This window comes from Rhincodon typus, unplaced genomic scaffold, assembly GCF_021869965.1.
Source record: "Rhincodon typus isolate 14 unplaced genomic scaffold, sRhiTyp1.1 hic_rhity00000164, whole genome shotgun sequence".
Lineage (NCBI taxonomy): Eukaryota > Metazoa > Chordata > Chondrichthyes > Orectolobiformes > Rhincodontidae > Rhincodon > Rhincodon typus.
In genome coordinates, this window is record NW_025965802.1 from 82,867 (window position 1) to 104,418 (window position 21,552).

Sequence of the window (21,552 nt, forward strand, 5' to 3'; positions counted from 1 at the left end):
TGGTAATGTACACATTTGGAATCTTTCTATATCACGTAATACTGTAGTAGCAAATATTGAGTGTTGTTCTCGTACTATTTTAGTCCCAAGCACAAGAATTACTTGGGACACCACACCAGGTTTGGTTATGGTACAATATCATTAGACACAGACACAGTCATAAGAGGCAGTGAACTAATTGTGCATGATGCCATATCAACATTAATGAAATACTTTGAATACAACAAGAGTTAATGTTGCTACAAGATGCAATACTTGTATAAGAAACTTAAGTTTTGGGGGATCCTGCCAGGGACCAGATTATGTTTAAGTGAGGTTGGTTGAGGAATAATTATTGGAGGCATGCACCTCCTACCCTTGCTCCTCCATGCCATGCAACTCAAGTTTGCAGTTTTGAAATTGCTGCAATGCTACCATTGTATGTAAGTGGAGAAGGAAGTACATGTCTTTTAACAATCAAACAGGCTGCTTTGTTCTTGGTGGTATTGAGCGTCTTGAATGTTGGAGCTGCGTGCACCTAGACAAGTGGAGAGTATTCCATCGCATTCTCTTGCCTGTGCATTGCAGGTGCGGGATTGGAGTGTCAGAAGATGCAGTAATTGAGGTCAAAGGAATTCTGTCACAAAGTCATCACAGTGTTTATCTGGCTGGTCTAGTTCAGTTTCCGGTCGTCATAACCCCCAGGATGTTGTTAGTGGGCATGCCGTAATGGTCATTCTTTTAAATGTCATAGGGTGATAGCTGGGCTTTCTCTTGCTGGGGGCAGTCTTTGACTGGCACTTCTGCAGTTTGAATGTTGCTATCAGCCCAAGCCTGGATTTTGCCTCGGCAAGTGTATGAGCTTGGGCGCAACAATAGAATTGGATGCAGTAACAGTATTTGAAACAGTGACAGCAATGAGTATACTGTAATAACGTTGGGCAAAATGGTAATACCTGGTATGTAACAATATCCACTGTTGCTTGAGTAATTTCTTTAAAACTGAAGTTGTTTTAAAAACAATAGGCTAGCTGACATGGCCAACTGCCCGTAATCTTGGGCTGACTTTGGAGAATGTTGAGTTGTGTAAAGTAAGACCAGGAAAAGCGTGCATTTACATAACATTTTTGATGAGCCAGATGTCTAATCTAACTATGTACTTTTGAAGTGGTGTCACCAACATAGAATACATCACAGCCATTTGCCACACAGCAAGATCCCATGTGTAGCAATGCAATTCGTGACCATATACTGTTGTGATGTATGTTGATGAATAAATGTTGGCTGTGACATGACTGACTGGGCAGAATGCTGTGTGACCTTTTCTAGATATTTCCTAATCAACCTGTTCAGAGATGTTATTACACAGCTCTGGAGCAGGTGGAACTTTGTACTCGGCCTCCTGGCTTTATAGGTAGGGAGCCCTTCTGTAATGGCACTTGGGGCCATGGCTTCACATCTTATTTGGAAAAATGGCACCTCTGGCAGTACAGCACTACTGTCACCCTAGTTTATCAGCAGTCAGAGCAGCATGGTGATAAGTGAATAAATTTGACACTAGGAAATGTTTAAATGTGAGGTTAAATATATCGAGCCTGGTTGAAAATGCTGGAGAAATGTTGACTTGTTAAAATAATAAAGTTAATCTCATTGTGTGGTGTCAATACCTTTCGAATTGACAAATCAGGGTGAAATCATTTGTAAATACACAGGAATTAAATACGTAAATGCCATGCACTTTAATATTTTGTAAATGTTTTGCATCAATCTTTTTGGTAGATGATTCTTTGAATGTTCCATTAATACTAAAGAATATGGGAGTGGGTGTGGGTGATGGTGGTGGGAATTAAGTACTGTCACCATCACTAAAGTAATATTAGACAACCTAAAGGGGCTAAAGGCAGATATGTTCTCTGCCCTGATGGCTTGTATCCTGGGGTCCTTAAAAATAGTACCTATTAGAGAGAGTGGATGTATTGATTGATATTTCTCCAGAATCCAACCAATTTTGGAAAACTGCAAAGGATTGGAAAACTGCTAATGTGGCGCCCCTATTCAAAATAGGGAGGGAGGCAAAAATTGGGTAATTCTAGGTTAGTTAGCCTGGTATCTATTGTTGGAAAAATATTGGGACCAATTATTAAGGAGCTAAGAGCAGAATATTTGGAAAAATCATAATTCAGTCAAGCAGAGAGAGCATGGCTTCGTGAAAGAGAAATCGTGTCTGACTAGAGTTTTTGAAGAAGTCTCAGCCAGAGTGGACAGAAGGGAGCTAGTAGATGTGTTGTATTTGGACTTCCAGAAGGTGATTGACAAGGTACTTCAAAAAAAGGTTGTCATAAGATATGAGCCCACTCTATTGGAAGTAGTATATTGACATGGATAGAGAACTGGTTAATGGGCAGAAAACAGTGAGTGGGGATAAGGCATCCTTTTTCAGGTTGGCAACCTGTGACTAGTGGGGTTTCACAGGAATCTGTGCTAGGACCACAACTATTTATCTCCCAAGTCATGAGTATATATTGTAGTGAATGTACTGTAGTTAGATTTTCAGACAACATATAAAAATAAGTGAAAAGGCAGGTTGTGAAAGGGATGCACACAGTTTAGAGAGAGATATTGATAGGTTAAGTAAGTGGGCAAAAAGTTAGCGAATAGAGTATAATTGGGAAATTGTGAAGTTGTTCATCCTAAGGAGAACAGAAGATCATATTTAATTGGAGAAAAACTGAAGGAAGCTGCAACACAAAGGAGTACTTGTGCATAAAACACAGCTGGCAGAGAGGTGCAGCAGGTAATCACTAAAACTAATGGAATGTTAGCCCTTACTTCAAGGTGTTTGGATTATGAGAATAAGGAAGTCTTACTGAAACTGTACAAAGCGCTGGTGAGCAGTTTTGGTCCCCTCACTTAAGAAAAGATATCATTTCATTGGACGCAGTTCAGAGAAGGTTCACTAGGATGATCTTTGGTGAGGAGGGATTGTCTTATGAGCAAAGGCTATGTAAGTTGAGACAGTACATACTGGAATTTAGAAGGATGAGAGATGATCTCAGGGGATTGAAAGGTAAATGCTGAGAGGATGTTTCCCCTCTTGGGAGGGAGAGTCTAGGACCAGAGGACATGGTCTCAAAGTAAAGGGGTGCCAATTTAAGTTTGAGAAGAGAAGGAATTTCTTCAGAGGGTTGATAGTCTTTGGAACTCCTTGCCACAGAGAGCTGCAGGGCAGAATCCTTGTATATATTTAAGATTATCATAGGGAATCAAGATTTATGAGGAAAGGGCAGAACAATGGATGTAAGGAATTTCACATCAGCAATGATCCCATTGAATGGTGAAGCAGACCTGAAGGGCTGAATGACCTTACTCCTGTTCTTATTTCATATGGTATTGTGGAGACTGGAGAAAAAAAAACAAACAAGGTGTTGGAGATATTTTTGATCAACTTGCTTAGAGATGTTGTTACACACCTCTGGAGCAGATGGGACTTGAACCCAGGCTTCTGCCTCAGAGGTAGAGCCTCTACAGTTACACCACAAGGGAGAAACACAGCAGGTATGGCAGTATCTATGGAGAGACAAAAACAGCATTAATGTTTCAAATGTGATATGACTTGAAGTTGAAATAAGACTGGAAATGATGCTTGGTTAATTTATGGCAACAGGAAGCGCCTTTGTATCATTCAGTAGACTGAATTGCAAGCTTTTATATGTTGCACGAAGCAATTTCTGGTGGTGACTGGAATTAATTCAGCTGTGGAGTTAAATGTTATCTTGGAGTTTGCTGTCGTGCATTTTGATCCTACTTACAATTTCTACTTTCCATATTTTGTGTTTGTATTGATTTACTGTTAGCCAAATGCTTTGATTATGTTTAATACATTTGCTTGTGCCTGCAGGATATCAGAAATTACCATTGCTACCTGACTTCTTTAATATGTAGCTCCATTAGCACTCAATATTTTAATGCCCACAATTAATCACTTTACATTGCTCCCAGAAAAATGATAGACCTTCAAACACCAGTTCTTCACCTTACCCCTACCTTTGCAGATATAAATCAGACTTAAAGAACAGAAAATATAGTTGTGCACAGATCTAGTTCCCTCATGTTAAATCAATGGCCTAGTGGTATTATTGATCCACTGACACAGGTGATGTTCTGGGGGCCCAGGTTGGAATCCATGGCAAAATGGTGAGATTTGAATTCAACACAATTTGGATTTAAGAGTCTAATGATGACCATGAAACCACTGTTGATTGTTGGGGGTGGGAAAAAACTCATTTGATTCACTGAAGTCTTTTAGGGAAGGTAACCCATGTGCTCTGGCTGACATGTGGCTCCAGATCTGCAATAAATGCTGGCTTGGCAAAGTGACACCTACATCCAGTGGATGAATTAAAAAAAGGATGAGGGTACATTGTCCTGGAGGGAATGCAATGAAAGTTTACTAGACTGCTTCCTGGAATGAGAGGACTGTCCTGTGGAAAGAGTTTGCATAACTAGGCCTATTTCATGGTGTTTTAGAAGAATGAGAGATGATGTAATTAAAAGAAAATTCTGAAGGAATTTAGCATGGTAGACCCTGAGATGTTATTTTAATTAAGGAATCTAGGAATTGGGTCATAGTATTGGAATCAGGGAAAAAACTTGTTAGAACCGAGGTGGGAGTTTTTTTTTCATTTCTCTAAAAGTGGGAATCTTTGGAATTTTCGACTGCAGAGAGCTGTGTATGCTCAGTAGCTGAGCCTGTTTGAGACAGTTGATGGATTTGGTGGGTACTAAAGGATAATTAGGTAAAAAAGGATAAAGGAAGGTGGAGTTAAGGCATAAAATCTTGAGTGGGAAAGCAAGACTGAAGGGCTGAAAAGCCTACACCTATTTACTATCTTCCTAGGTATCACTAGATAGTGTTTGTTGCTTAATGGATTATAGTGCAACTATAACCCACTTGACATGCTTAAAGTCGCACAGAATGCAAGATATGCATTATTGCCAGACCATTTAGAGTAATGAATTCAAGGAGGGTTTTGAGAATTGTGCACATTTTAATGCCCAGGTTTGAAATATTGGTATCTCGATCATTCGGACTCAAAAATTGAGGTCACCGAAAGGTTTGTAAGAATCTACTTTATTTGGTATTATGGCTGATTTATGTTTATCTAATTTTTGTAGTACCTTCAGAAGGCCCAGTTTCTCCTGCACGAGAGGAACTTTCTATGGCAGCAGATTTACTTCAGAGTGAGAATGGCAGCGGTGCAGAGCTGGCAAAGCCTCTCCATCTCCAGTACCTGGAACGTGCTCTTAGACTTGACCCTTTCCTACGTCAGGCAGCAAGTGTCTTCAACAGGCCTGTTTCCAGGTAAGGAGACAGTGAAGTTAGGCTGCTTTTTATCCCCTAAGTTGATGGGGATTGAAAAGTTATCATTTTTATTCACTTCGTGCGATGTGGGATGGGATGACGAGCTGGTCCTGCATTTATTGACCATCCCTGGTTTCTGTTGAAGGTGGTGGTAAACTGCCTTCATGAACAGCTGCAATATATTTTGTTTAGGTAAACCCACAATGCTGTGAAGGCAGGAGTTGCAGAATTATGAACCAGTGACACTGAAGGAATGTTAAGATATAGCCAAGTCAGGACGGGTGAGTGTTTTGAAGGGTACCTTGGTGATAGTCCTAAGTTTCTGCTACCCTTGTCCTCCTAGACAGAAGTGGTCGTAGATTTTGAACTCATGAAATAGAGTGTAAGAGGGAAGCAGCTGTTTTACAGCGGCAGGTGGCAAAGATACGGACCGCCCTGGCTTTACTTTAAGTAGTCTTATTTGATGTAAGCCTTTGTACAGAAGTCCTTTATACTACACTTTGTGCAGCATTTGAACAAAGTGCACTGGAATTATGGAGGTTCAAAGAATATCTCGTTGTTTGTGTGAACAGGATCTTTGATCCTTTATTTTCTATGGCTTTTTTGGATAACAGCATAAATGGACCATCTTTATTCTTCACAGCACACTGGCAATGTCTGCACTGTATTACCAAGTATCCTTGTGTTTATTTCTAACTCTGCAAACACACTTATTTTTGCTTCTGTTACTGTTGTAGTGACGAAAGCGATGATGGGCTTGAGGACACTTCCTCAGTATCTAAAACAGGTTCTGGGAATCTTCTGAACCGCATTAAGAAGGAGCCTGCTGAGGAGGAACTGGGAGAGCGACCAGAAGTTGGACATAGCAGAACTCTGATAGCTCCACCCTCGCTCAATGGTGTCTTTCATCCAGGTAGGAATCTAGAGGCAATGGAGGTTCTTTTCAGCTTGAATTTGCTCGGAAGATGAGACGGAGCTCTGTAATGAGGTACTATTTATTTGTTCTGGGAACAGCGCCACACTCAAACTCAGTCCTTGTTGGGTTTGGTATATGCCGAAAGCTATTTTCCATGGAATTAAGTTTTAATTTTGCATTTTTTGGTAACTTTTGATCGTCTTTAGGGTAAGCTGGCACTGCACAAATCAAAATGGTGCTTGTATTTCCAAACCGTTGAGTTTGTTTTGGTGTTCACATTGGCCAATGAGCTTGGTACAGGACATAATCTATTCTGTTTCTCGTTAATGAACAAGATTGCTCAGTGCCGCTCATTTCAACTAATGAAATCATTTGTTCTATATTGGAAACGAGCTGACCCGAGAATGTTATTGATCGGAAGGTTTGGAATTGAAGGCGGGGATACAAGTGGGAAGTTTTATTGCGAGCTTAATGGGTTTTAATGGACAAATAGGTGAATTGAACGCGGATAGTATGTTGAAGGTTATCACAAATTATAGGCAGGAGTCAGTTAAATAAGCAGAGATCCGAGATTAATTCAGGAGTTCCCAGATGACAAAGATCTAAACCACCTACTGTGAGAGTAGATACAGTTTGATCAGTTAATTAAAAAAATCATAGAAGAGAACTTTCAGTGGATAGTGTCTCCTGCTCCCATGCTGATCATTCTCTATAGTCAAAGACAGTCAATTTGCGTTCAATTTGGATGACAAACCTGGAGCTAATGTTCTCTAGATTCAAATAGCGTATACCAGCAAGGGAGATACCACTGTTAAATTAGAATAATTGGTAATCCCAGTACTAGTCAGGGCAGGCAAGAGCATGGCAGGAAGCAAGGGATGTCTGGGTTAAACTGCATTTTTTTTCAATGCAGGAGGCCTGACAGGTAAGGCAGATGAACTTGGGCATGAATGGGTACGTGGGACTGGGATAGTATAAAAGTCATAGAAACATGGCTGAGAGTGGCAGCTCAATGTTCTGGAGTGCAGATGCTATAGGAAGGACAGAAGGGGAGACAAGAGAGGAGAGGGAGTCGCGTTTTGATCAGGGAGAACATCACGGCAGTACTGAGAGAAGATGATCTTGTGGGTTCATTCACTGAGTCAATGTGGGTAGAACTGAGATGTAAAAAAGGGGGAGATTACTTTGATAGTATTGTACGATAGGCCGGCCCGCTCCCCCCACCACCGCTCCCGCCCCCAAAAAAATAAATAGAGGGAGATCTCAGATAGCCGCAAGAGTAATAGAGTTATGATAGGGGATTTTAACTTTCCTAACATTGACTGGGACTGCCATAGTGTTAAGAGCTTTCTTGGAGAGAAATTTAAGTGTGTTCAGGAAGAATTTCTCATGCAGTAGATAGATGGGCATACTAGAGAAGGGGCAAAACCTCACTTCTTGGGAAATAAGGCAGGGCAAGTGACAGAAATGTTAGTAGGGGAGCACTTTGGGACTAGTGACAATAATTCTGTTAGTTTTAAAATATCCATGGATAAGGATAAATCTGGTCCACAAGTTAAAGTTGTAAACTGGGGCAAAGCCTTAGACAGGAACTTTGATAAGTTGGCTGGGGGAGCCTGTTTGCAGGCAAAGGGACATGGGTGACTTTCAAAAGTGAGTTAATGAGGGTTCAGGGCCAGCATGTTCCTATTAGAGTGAAGGGTAAGGCTGGCAGGAGTAGGAAACCCTGGTCTTGGGGGGGCAGTGGGTAGAAAAGGAGGCATATTACGTGTATAGGCAGCTGGGATCGAGTGAATTCCTTGGAGTATAGAGGGTGTTGGAGTATACTTGAGAGAAATCAGGACGGTTAAAAGGGGACACCAGATGGCATTGGTAGATAAGGTAAATGAGAATCCAGAGAGATTATAAAAGTACCTGAAGGGCAAAAGAGTAACTACAGAGCAAAAAGCGTCTCTTAAAGATCAACAGGGTCATAGAAGTCCAGAACCACAAGAGATGGATGAGATTCTAAATGAACATTTCTCATCACTACTTGGCTTTGAGAAAGGTGTGGATGCTCGGGAACTTGGGGAGTGTCCACGTTACAGAAGAGGTGGTGCTGGAAGTCTTAAAACTCATTAAGGTAGATAAATCCCCAGGACCTGATGAAGTGTACCTCAGGATGCTGTGGGAAGTTAGTGAAGAAATTGCAGGGCCCCTAGCGGAGATATCATCGACAGCAATGCGTGAAGTGCCCAAAGATTGGAGGGTGGCTCATGTTGTACCAATATTAGCGAGTCTACAGGAAAATGCCTGGTAACTACAGACTAGTAAGCCTACTGTCCATGGTGGGTAAGTTGTGAGAGGGGATTCTGAGAGGCAGGATCTACAGGTCTTTGGAGTGGCAAGGATTCATTTGTGATAGTCAGTGTGGCTTTGAGTGTGGGAAATCCATGTCTTATGAATTTGATTGAGTTTTTTGAAGGGATGACTAAGAAAGTAGATGAGGGCAGTGCGGTAGACATTGTTTACGTGGACCGTAGCAAGGCCTTTGATAAGGTACCTCACAGTAGATAGTTGGGTAAGGTTAAATCTCACAGGATCTGAAGGAGCTAGCCAATATGGATGTGAAATTCGCTTGATAGTACAAGACTGGAGGTGGTGATAAAGGGTTGTTTTTCATACTGGAGGCCTGTGACCAGCGGTATGCCAGAGGGATCAGTGCTGGGTCCACTGTTATTTGTCATTTATATAAAATGATTTGGATGAAAATTTAGGAGGTATCAGTAGAATGTTTTGCGGGTGACACCACGATTGGTGGTATTGTGGGCACTGAAGAAAATCATTTGAGAATGCAACGAGATCTTGACCAACTGGGCCAGTGGGCTGAGGAATGGAGTTTAATTTAGATAAATGCAAGGTCTTGCATTTTGGTAAAGCGAACTAGCGTAGGACTTGCACAGTCAATGAAAGGGTCCTGGGGAGTGTTCTAGAACGAAGATTAATGGGTATAGGTTCATACCTCCTTGAAAATAGAGTCACAGGTAGACCGGTGGGCGAAGAAGGCTTTCAACATGCTAGCTTTCATTGGTCAGTGCATTGAATATAGGAGATGGGACACCTTGTACACTATGTTGGTGAGGCCACATTTGGAGTACTGCGTGCAGTTCTGTTTGCCCTACTATGTAAAGGATATTATTAAACTGAAAGAGTTAGAAGACATTTTCTTGGATGCTAACTGGACTGGTAGGTTTGTGTTATGAGGAGAGATTAGGTAGGCTGGGACTCGGTGTCGGAGACTGAGGACTGACCTTAGAGAGGTATATAAAATCATGAGAGGTATAGATAAGTAGATAGCGGACAGCTTTTCCCCATGGTAGGGGACTGTAAAACTAGAGGGCATAGGTTTAAGGTGAGTGGTGAGAGAGACAAAAGGGTCCGGAGGAGCAATCTTTTCTCACACAGGATGGTGGGTGTCTGGAACAGACTGCCAGAGGTAGTGGTGGAAGCGAGTACAATTTTATCATTTTAAGAAACATTTAAACAGGTACTTGGATGGGATCGGTATGGTGGGATATGGACCAAACACAGGCAAATGGCACTATTTAAATTGTGAAAATTGGGCAGCATGGGCAAGTTTGGCTGAAGGGCCTAATTTCATGTTGTAGACCTCTATGCCTATGACTCTAAGAATGTTTCAGCCCAGATTCATAAATTTCTCAAATTTTGATATTTTGGTTCAAGGCGTTGTGAGAAGATCAGAGCTACCTGCTTGCTTAGAACAGTGCTTTAGCTTCATATTATTCTGAATGTTTCCTTTTAACAAAGCATTCTGTTCAGCATGTTGTTCAGTTTCAAGAACTAATTTTCTTTGTCTGAGTTTTGTGTGTTGGTGGTAACTAATAATTACCTGCAATGTTTATGTTGCAGAACTCAAAGTTGAGAGGGGAAACGTATACAATTTCAGCAAATTGAAGAAAAGCAGGAAATGGTTGAAGGTGAGGACATAAAAGTGCCTGTTTGATTCCTGCACAGTAAAGTGATCTGTGTAGAGCTGTGCTATTCTTTAAAGCGTGCTGCTTACAGTTATCCTTTCGAAGTTGCTTGTTGTTCAGTTTCTACTGATCAATCCCAACGCACAATCACTGACGTGTCACAGGATGTGCTTTGTGAACAGAAGTGAAAGAGAAACCTGTGTATGTTCTAATGGTTCAAAAGTAAAATGGGTAAACATTGTAATTACCTGACTGGCTCGAGACCACTACTGCTTGCTGAAATATAACTGTTACAGCCGATTATACTGTCAGCCTTGGCTCAGTGGTTGCATTGTCACTTCTGAGTCAAAATGTTGTGGGTTCATAGGCTTGATCACAAAGTTTGGACTAAACGTCTACTGTCAGATATGCTGTCTTTCAGATGGAGCATTAAACAGAGGTCACATTACTCTTGGGTGAATATAAAAGACCCTATGGCATTATTTGAAGAGCAGGGAGGTAGTTTTTGCTATAGGGGAGGGTCATCCTAGTGCTATTATCACTGAACAATTAATCCAGAAGCCTGGCTAACGTTCTTGGGACCTGGGTTGAAATCAATCCAAGGCAGATGGTGGAATTTGAATTTAATAAAAATCTGGAATTGAGAGTGTAATGGTGATCATGAATCCTTTGCTGATTGTCAGGGAAAAACCCATCTGGTTCACTAATGTTTTTTAGGAAAGGAATCTGCCATCCTTACCTGGTCTGGTCTACATGTGACTCTAGGCCCGCAGAAATGTGGTTGACTCTTAGCTGCCGTCTGGGCAGTGAGAGATGGGTAATAAATGTTGGCCTAGCCAGTGATGCCCTCATCATGTGAATGAATAAAAAAGAAAAAAATCAACCTTCAACCATCTTAAAAATACCAATAATTTTGTTGCTATATTTGTGAGCCATTTTGTGTTTGTATACTTTACAACAATGACTCTGCTTCAGTTATGTTGAAAAGTGCCTTGGCACATCCGGAAGATGTGAAAGACTTTACATATCCATGTTCTTGTTTGTTCTTTTAGCTGTCTGACTGTTCAGAGTCCCTAATAGGAGCTGAAATGTTCCTATAAACTGACTAACCTTGGGTGTCGTTTTTTTTTTTTTTTTTGCAAATTTTCTCTCTTAATCCAAAGCTAATTCTTGGGTACAGTTCAGCACTCTGTAGAAACCTTGAAGCCTCTGCTCAAGTGGCATTCTTCATATAAGGTCAGATTATACGAGCATTGGTACACTAACTAACTGCAAAGGGTAATGTAAGGGCACTGAGCCCAAGCTGGAACTTGGCATGTGTACAACTCCATTTTTTCCAGTAGGAGTACCCATCAGGAGTAGGAACATTAACCTGTTTTTGTGTTGTCTCTTTAACTTTTGATCCATTGAGGTAGTTCTAATAATTGATAGTTGAGATCATTCAAGGCATTTGCATACTTTCCCAAACTATTTGGAAAACTTGTGTTGCTTTTTACTAGGGTAATATTTTTCATCAGTCTGCAGACTATCTGCCCCTTTGCTTTTGTTCACCTGGGCACAAGTTTAAATGGAGTAGCTCCATCCGACCATCGTGCTCCAGGGGAAGACCACCTTTATGCGCTAACCTAGTTTATATCTGGAGCTCAGATGCTGAAAATGGTGTGTCAAATTATCCATGACTATTGAAGCTGCAGGTTGCTAGAGGCTCTGATTCCCTCTGAGTGAGGACTGGGTGCTGTTTGAAAATTACCTGTGCCCATGATAAAGATTTTTGATTGTGGATATCAATACGATCGGAAATATTTCACTGAAAGTTGATCCATTGTGTAGTTTGTGTTTGGTTACATGGATTTAAAGTTCATACTAATATGTTCTGAATGTTTATGCACACAAAGAACTTGATACTACTTTGTGATTTGGAGGCTATTTGGTGCACTGAGGGGGAGTTTGGTGTGCACTGGCTCTTAGCTTGTTTTTCTATTGCTCCTGCTTGGTGATTTGTGGAATTCTAGTTATGAGTTGGGGAGTTTGTTGTCTGATTTAGTCAACTGGATTTTGGTTATTGTCTTTGCAGTGGTGACATATCTAAATCTTCAGATTTGCTCGATCACATCACTTTTTGGGATATTAATGGTTAGTGAGGATAAGAACAGACTATAGTAACAAGATAGACTTTTCACCCTCTGCACCACTTTTTAGAAGTAAACTTCGTCACATTTTAAAGTAACTGAATATCAGGAAGTTTGAAGTTACAGACTTTGACCCATATCATAAACTCTGTCTCTAAGCCACTGATGCCACTACTCCCCCCCAGTGCCCATTCCAGTCATACTGCTGAATCACACAGTTTTCAGCTCAGCTGAGCAAGACACCAATACTAAACTTTTCACTTCAAGGTTAGACATTTAGTCTGATAGCATGAAGGTATAATGAAGATTGATAAAGTGGGTGCAGTCTACCTTTAGGCTTCACACAAATGTTGAAAGAGGGCATAGCACAGATTCTTTAGGATGGTAGTTGTCATGAAGACATACAAATAAGAAGAGACTAGATTAGGCGAGGCTAATCTTGCTAGAATGTGGGATTTGTATTCTGATTAAACAGAAGCTTTTAGAGGGATTGGACAAAGTATGTAGAAAGCAGCCTGTCTCCAGCAATTGATAAGTCTGCCATCATGTCCCAGAATAGATATAGGAAATACAAAAACTTGAGATAACAAGAGAAACTTTACATGGAGAACGTAGCACCTGAGTTGTTAGTTGACGCAGAGCTTGAATTAGGGATTTCCTCAGATCTTCTCCCACTCACCACGATAGTTTCAGAGATTGTGACATGTGTCCAGCAAGATGGCAGGAGCACAGAGAGTTAGTATTTAAATGGTTGAAAGTGTGTTTGTTGAAGGGATTTGGACTATGTTGAGCAGGAGATTTGGAATTCTGTTTGCACATGGTTAAGTAACCTTATTCCCAACCTATTGATGATCGTATCTGCCTCACCACGAATTACTTCTTTGACCTGACTACCAAATCTGATTTGTGCAGATATCTATTTCTTCTTTCTGTGTAGAGCATTCTCTTGAGCAATGAGACTTCGGACTCCAACACGGATGATGATGACGCCGAAGGGGAGTTTGCGCTCACCAAGGAGGAGTTGCACGATATGTTGCGTCTGCATAAGTACAGGAAGCTGCATCAGAGCAAAGTGCACAGTGATAGAGAGGTAAGCGTTCTACCACGTACCAGTTCTTCTGTCTCTGGCACCTTGTGGATTGCTATGGAACAGAGCTATTTTGAGATCACTGTGTCCATGAAAACTATTAAGAACTCGCTTACTAATATGAAGAGAATAAATGGAGAAAGTTCATTGGGAATTGTGCTTCTCACAGTAAACTACTGATAGACTGAGAATAACATGGGAGGAGGTTACTTGCATCAGAAGTAAGGTGCTTTTCACTAGGCTGAATGAAGATGGTCATTTTTGTAATAGTTTATGCTGAAGAAAAATGTGGGATATATTGAGGTCTGAGCTTGATACTGTGGAGGGGGTCACACTAGACTGTCTGTATAGGATTAAAATGACACCTATATGTTATTGGCTTATGTTTTTCCAACTGCCCATGAAGCAGGTGTGTGGAGCTGTGAATCTGCTACATCCGTTTCTGGGAGTAGGCTCATCGAAAGCTGCCTGACACGAGTTGGTAGGCAAAGGTACTCCTTACAGAACCATAGTGTTCACTGCCTGATGCGGCAAAGATTGCTGACAGCAATAACTAGTTGGAAACATAAAGTCACAGAGTGACTGAACAGGCAGAGCTATAGCAGATGGATAGCAACATAAGTAAATTTGAGGTCACCTGTTGTGAATCAAAGAAAGGTGATGTCAATATTCAAATTATGTAAAATCAGGAAAAGTGAAGACGAAGGGAAATTTGGTGTCCCTATACACTTGCAGAAATTGGTTAGGCACAAAAATAATCAAAAAGGCTAATGCAATGTTGACCTTTCTATCTAGAAGGGAATAATATAAAGGAAAGTTTTTGTTCTAGCTGTACAAAGCCCTGGTTTGGAATATTGTATACACTTTGGGCTATCACTCTGTTGAAAGGTGTATTAGCCTTTGCAGGAGTGCATTTTAGATTCATTAGTATGCCACTAGGCCTCCAAATGATGAGAGAAAATGTAAGCCAGGCTTGTATGCCCTACAGTGTGGAAGGGTAAGAGATGCTTAGGGTTTTGAAATCAATTGATAGGGTTGATAGAGAAATCTTTTCCACTTGTAGGCCATATAGGCCAAAGGAACAAGACCTAAGGATGAGAGCCAGATCATGCAGAAGAAAAGTTAGAAAGCACTTCTTCACACACAGGGTGGGAAAAGTGTGAAGCTGCCTTCCACAAAGGGTTTGATACTAGCTCAAATAAGAAATTAGCATCTGTGATCAATCTTTGTTGGTCAAATATATGAAGGGTCATTGAGCCAAGGTGGTGCAGTGGTAGTGTACCTAGCCGGCAACAGGAAGCCAGGGTTCAAGTCCTACCTGCTCCAGAGGTGTGTAATAACATCTGAATAGGTTGATTAGAAAAGCAGGTAAAGCAAGTTAAGATGCAATCACCCATTTGAATTGGCGGAGACAGTCCAGGGGTTGCATGGCCCATTCGTGTTCCTATGTTTATATAGCACTTAAAGCTTTTTTTTGGAACAAGGAAGCTGAAGCCAGGTCTCCTGTATGGCAGCACCTTGGAAATAGAGATAGAATTTAAGTTTGAGTCACTTGTTTCCATTTTAACAGGTGAATCGTGAATCAAGAATCAAGGTGTCTGGAAATGTTGCTTAGACTGGGATAGATTTATTCATGAGGAAAGTCAACAAATGTTCATGATGCCAATTCCACTTCATAAAGTAACCAAAATATGATACTAGGCAGGGTTTTGTGCTATGATTCCTGGCAACCTTAGTAAAGGCATGGAGAAGAAACTTGTGGGTTTCACTTGTGTACTGTTTGGAGATCGGTTTCACATTGGATCTGGAGCCATTTTGAATGCCTCCGTTAGCTCCTCACGTTTGGGTGTGTCAAAATAACAGAAGAGCATTAGATAGTGCTATCTTATTCCATGTCCATGTCACCTACAGTCCAAGTGCTGCTCTTTGGTGGCCTCAATAAACATAGCGTGAATTATCACAGGAGCACTAACAACATGGAGCTGCACTTCTCCATCCATTTCCTTCTGACAATTGTCAGTGATTATTTGTCTGATATCTAGTTTGATTTATAAAAAAAAAATTATTCTGTCACTGGCTAGACCAGCATTAATTGCCATCCCTAATTGCCCTTGAAAAGATGGTGGTATGTCACTTTCTCGGGTAGCTGCAGTCCATGTGGTTAGCTGCATCCACAGTGCAATTTGGGAAAGTGATCCAGGGATGAAGGGACAGTAATGTAGCTCCAAAACAAGACGATGTGCATTTGTATCGTTGATTCAGTTCAGTTTCTGGTCAGTGGTAACCCCTGGGATGTTGCTAGTGGGAAATTCAATTATGATGTCATTGAATGCCATGGGGGGGAAAAGGTTAGATTCTCTCGTTGGCGATGTTCATTGTTTGATATTAGTGTGGCATGATTGTAACTTTTCACATCAGCTTGATTGTAAATATTGTCCACATCTTGCTGCATTTGAATGTATCGAAGAAGTCACGAATGGTGCTGAACATTTGTACAGTTATCAGCAAATATTCCCACCTCTGACCTATTGATGAAGCAGGTAAAGATGACAAAAGGTTAGGCCTAGGAAAATATCCTGATGGAATGCTGCAGTGATGTCCCGGGATCGAGATGATTGGCCTCCAATAATCATCAGTCATCTTTTTTGTGCTAAGTATGAATCCAACTAGCGGAGAGCTTTCCCCTGGTTCTAATTGACTAAGTTTTGCTAAGGGCTCGTTGATTGATTAGGCCAGATGCTACCTTGATACCAAGGTAGCACCCAAGCTCTTGTATTTAGCTCTTTTGTTCGTGTTTGAACCAAGGCTGCTTTAAGATCAAAAACTGAGTGGCCCTTGCTGACCCCAAACTGCGTGTCAGTTACTGTGTGACTTGACAGTACTGTCGACATCTCCCTCCATTACTCCACTACTGATCGAGTAGACAGGGCGATAATTGGATGGGTTGAATTTGTACCATGTTTTATGGACAGAATGTATCCAGGTGATTTTTCCACTTTGAGTAGATGCAGGTTGTAGCCGTACTGGAACATCTTGGCTAACACTTTGCTAGCATTCAGCACAGGTCTTCAGTGCTATTGCCGGAATATTATCAGGGCCTGTAGCCTTAGCAGAATCTAATCTCTCAATGTGTGAGTGAATAGAGCTTGATGAACATGGGCCTGTGATGCTGGGGAACACTAGAGGAAACTGAGATGGGTCATCCATTTGGCGCTTTTACTTGAAGGTTTGTTGCAAATGCTTCAGCTTTTCCTTTTGTGCAGATGATCTGCAGTATACTCCAGTTTAAAAATAGAAAAGTTGAAGTCATGATCTTAGATTTCAACCACAAACTCTATTCCATTACCACTGAATTTTTTCCTTGTCCCTCGTCACTATCTTAGGGTGAATCAAATTGTTGATAACTCCAGCATACTGTTTGATCATAAATTGAACTTCTATCTCCAAATTCTCTTGTTCACCAAGTGTCTTTCTATCATATTGGAAACATGTACTCACTTGCTTCTGAAACTCTCGTCCGTATCTTTGACTGTTGCAGAACCAACCATTGCAACACTGTTGTGGCTAACCTTTTATCAGTAAGCTGCAGCTCATGGAAAGCTTTGCAGCCCTTTGCTATCCTGCTTGCACATATTGTTGCCTTCAGTGATGTATGTGTGTCTTGGTTCTCCAGCACCCTTTCTGTAATTGAATATTATTGACCACGTGTTGAAAGCATTTTTTCACATCTACAGTTCACTGGCATCTCCAACTGTAGTCTTATTTCTTTGATTGTGTTGGGACATTTATCTGATCTGTTGTGTATATTAGATTTGGCTTACTTTCACTGTGTGCAAGCTAATAGTGTGATTGGGAGTTTCTCCATTTGAAATGATACTTAGTTTGTATACTCCCTCCAGCTCCAGCAATACCAATACTATAGCACGGGTCTACTGTCCACGCACGACCACTTCTACGAACAACAGCGCCATGTCCTAGGCCCTAGCAGGAAAAAGAAGAAAGAAGAGAAAAAAATGAAGGGTGAGTGAGCAGTTCTACTGGGATCTTTCTGGTTTCCTGAGCCTTTTCACTGCTTGTGTGTAGTTATACGTTAGTGCAGATTTCTCCTACCCTCCACCGTGTGCATGTTGTCTTTAGCTTGTATGTCCTCAGCAGAAAAGTTGAGGACTAGTTAAAGATTGATGTTCTAGAAGTATGTAGTTTTGGCAGTGGAGGGGTCATGGGGATGGAAGCTTAGTGCAGGACCAGTGAGTTGTGAACAATCTGGTTCAACCTGAGATAGTAGCCACCAAGGGGGTTTGGTTCAGTGGCAAAGGTATGGCTAGATAATTTGAAGCACCCAATGTTCTGTTCTTGACTGCGAAAACTGCTCACTATTCCAACAGCAGCTTTGAATCCTAACCTTAAATTCTTCCCCACTGTTCTCCATTTTTACTCATAGGTTTCTTGTCACTGAGATTGAGAAACCTGATCATCTGGCTCTCTTGTAGACAGCATTATTTAGCCGCTGACTATTATCTGTCCATCTCACACGTGAATTGTGAAAGTATGACCCCCATGACGTGTTGTCTAACATTTTTCTCTGCCATCACTAAAATCTTTACTGTGATCATTTCCATCCCTCTAACATGGGTGGACCTGTCCCCGCCTCCGCATAATCTGACGTAAAACGCTTAAAATGTTGTCTGTTGTCTACAAGTTTGACTATTCCTTCATAGACCTTTCTGTTCTCCCATATCCTAGCCTCCTTTAGTCATCGAAAACTCTGCTCATGTCCTTTAAACACACCGAGTCCCATTTTCCCATTACCCTCTTGTTGACCAACATTTGGCTTCTCATAAAGTCTTAATTTTAAAGTCCTCCTTATTTCTAAGTCTTTCTACCTCCTCTATCCCTATAATCTCATCAAGCAGCACAACCCTTTGAAACAGTTTTGTTAATTAATTTTTGTTTGTTTCAGATTCCTGACTTTCATTGTACTATTTGTTGATGTGACTTTAACCTTGTAGGCCACAGACCCTTGAATACCCCTTTGTCATCTCCCTGTGTCTTCCTTTAGAATGCTCCTTGAGATCTATCTCTGTGACCAAGCTTATAATAGCTCCTTAGAAAGTTTGGTATCATGCGCTCCTGTGAAGTGCCTTTTATCACATTGAAAGTGGTATATAAATGCAAGCTGTTGACAGGTTCCAATATTAATTGGAGGAAATTTCAGCTCATCCAAGTGGGATTTCCGATAAGTCGTGATAAACTAGGCAGTGACAATATGGTGGTGTTGTCAGCGTACATGTGGATCCTGAAAAGAGACCTCTAGATTAAGATGCGAGGCAGGAAGTTGATGGAAAAAGAGGGCTCGCACATTATGTCACAGAAAGATAAACGACTGCAGATGATTCTCTAGCTATGATAATATAGATAAAAATTTAGCCAAGTGGCCTCATCCACCTGAGGGAAGAAAAGAGGATTGTGTGGTTAACCATGTTAAAGGTTACAATTTGAGAAAGAAAAGGAGAAATAGCTTGCCATAGTTGCATCCTTATAGATGTAATTTCTGGTAGTTGTTAAGGAAAATTGATTGGAGAGGTTCAAACTTGGTATTGTCTACAAAATAGGCACCGACTTGGTGACAACCTGTTCAAGGAGTACCAGGGTTCTATAAATACTCTAATCTCTGGCAACATCTGTAGAGAACAAAACTGATTTAATGCAGTTTAATATGACTTCAGGAGTGAAGGAGATTAGGTCTATGATGGCAGTATGCTGTTGGAGGGGAGGAGGAAGCATGAAAACGAAGGTCTGGGTTCGGGTAGAGGGCAGGAGAAATTAAATGACAAAGATGTCGTGGAATAACAAATAAAGTGGAAGTGGTTATGTCCGAATAATGAAAGCAAAATCAATGAAAAACAAGATTCAAACCATAACATGACAAAAAAGAAGCAGCAAAATGTTCACTATCTGAAGTTGTTGAACATTAAATCCAGAAAACTGTAACATTTCTTATGGGAAGATGAGTTGTTGATCCTTGAACTTAAGTTGAGCTGTTTGAGAATGTAGCAACAGACTCAGGACAGAAATGTGTGCATGAGAACTAGATGGTGAATTTAAATGGCAAGTATCTGGAAGCTTGAGATTTATATTTGTGGATTGGGCGGATTCTCTACTTAACCCGTTGCTGCTAGGAGGGTATCGGGGTAGGGTGTGATGGAATAGAATGGCAGGCAGAGGGTTGTGGATGAATGGATAGCATGGTAGCAAAGCTGAGAGTGGCACTGCCTCGGAAACCTCTGACTGTAAGTCATACTCATCGCTGGAGAAGTTGAGTGTTTCACATGTTGAGTAATTGCCCATTAAAAGTTTAAACTGTCTGGTCAGTTACTGTGGAGCCATTGCATGGGGACTTCTGAGGAGTCCTATTGCACATTTTATGGGATGTTTCTGGAGATGAAACAATCCCAGGCGCACTCTCACTGTTTCTCTCTCCACTGATGCTGCTCGACATGTTGAATGTTTCCAGCAATGTTTTTATTTCAGATTTCTGTGACCCTAGTATTTCATTTTTATTACCTGTTCAAAGACTTTGTTTGACCGAGCATGAAAATGGGCTGGGTGGCTTAGCCCACAAGCAAAACTTGAATTAGTAACCTTTTCCCTGAGGATGCAGTTTTAATTGTGCTTTGACTTTTATAGAGTAAGTTTCTCTAAACAGTTGTTAAAAAAAAGTTCCTTAATTGTGTAAGTATTGGGGGTGATTGGCTTGTGTCGGGGTAGGGTGGTATATCTGTCTTTGTGGGTGGGGGTGAACAACCTTTTTTACGAACATATCCTATTCTTTTCCAGCCAAGTTGAAAAAAGTGAAGAAGAGGAAGAAACGTGAGGAGGAACTCTCATCTGGCGAATCCCCGCGAAGAACTGAGATGAAAATATTTGCCAAGTTCTCCCATGATGCTCCTCCTCTCGGTTCAAAGAAAAAGCACCTGAACTTAGAGCAGTTGAATATACGGCGACGCAAGGTCTGGCTCAGTATCGCCAAAAAGGAGGTTCCCAAGGTAAGTACTTGAAAACGTTGCACAGAAAGCTGATCAAACAGCAGGGCTCCAGTGCTGTTCTACAGACATATTGCAGTGGTGGTTTCCTGCTTGTTTCCAACAGCTACTCCTTCTACAACGGGATTTCGTGCCACACATCCAGGAAATGAGCATCTTTTCGAATAGCTGTCACGACAGACTAGTAGACTTCAGTAGTTCTGGTTTTCATTAGTGTTTGTTGAGCATATCTGGCAGGGTGGAAAGCGCAGACAATTGCATTAGGGGAGCAAGGAGATCATAGAATCCCTTCAGTGTGGAACATTCGGCCCATCACGTCCATTGACCCTCCGAAGAGTACTTCACCCAGACCACCCCCTTACCCTACCCCCGTAACCCTGCATTTCCCATGGTTTAGCAACACATCCCTGGAGGTGATGGGGTATGGATTAGGGTAGAGTTTAGATTTAATTAGCAGTGCAGTACATGATTGTCATTAGCTCTTACAGTGCAATATTGAAATAGATAAAAAGAAGCTACCTAGAATTGAAAGCAGAACCAAGGAGATAATGGAGAAGTTGGAGCAGTAGCAGAGGGCAAGAATATGGCTGATGTGTTTGCATGTCCCCTCAACACGTCCCAGTTGTGTGGTATGTGTAACTATTAAGTTTGATCCGTAATGTTTTTGCATTCTTCCATGACCAGTATGCATGGTTAATTGCAATTGAAAATTGTGGTGTGCTGCTTTCTTTAGAGCAGTGCAACCCCAATTACTCGAGTGCTGTTGGGACGGGAATTTCAGGACTTAACCCAGCAACTGTGAAGGAACAGTGATGCGGTCAGGATGGTGTGGGCTTGGAGGGAAAATTGTGGGTGCCAGTGTTTCCACCGTATCTGATGGTGCATAAGCAATGACAGACGTTTGAAGAACACACAATGAACTTCAGAAGTTATTCACCCATTCTGATATAGAAATAAAACGGGTAATGTTGTCAGACCATGGGTAACAGGGAAATTAGTGATAGTATTAAATCCAAGGAAGAGGGATAAAAATTGGACAAAAAAGCAGCAGACCTGAAGATG

At 41.2% G+C, this 21,552-nt stretch overlaps 1 protein-coding gene across 1 annotated transcript; it reads left to right on the forward strand.

Moving 5' to 3' along the window:
* Window positions 1–5,158: 5,158 nt before the first annotated feature.
* Window positions 5,159–20,493, forward strand: LOC125488291 (chromatin-remodeling ATPase INO80-like; the record flags this gene model as incomplete). The annotated part of the gene is made up of 6 exons (XM_048621234.1): window positions 5,159–5,341; window positions 6,079–6,254; window positions 10,167–10,234; window positions 13,298–13,450; window positions 17,347–17,467; window positions 20,285–20,493. Coding segments are annotated over exons 1-6 (870 nt in total), but the record flags the coding sequence as incomplete, so codon positions are not given.
* Between the last annotated feature and the right edge of the window lie 1,059 nt (window positions 20,494–21,552).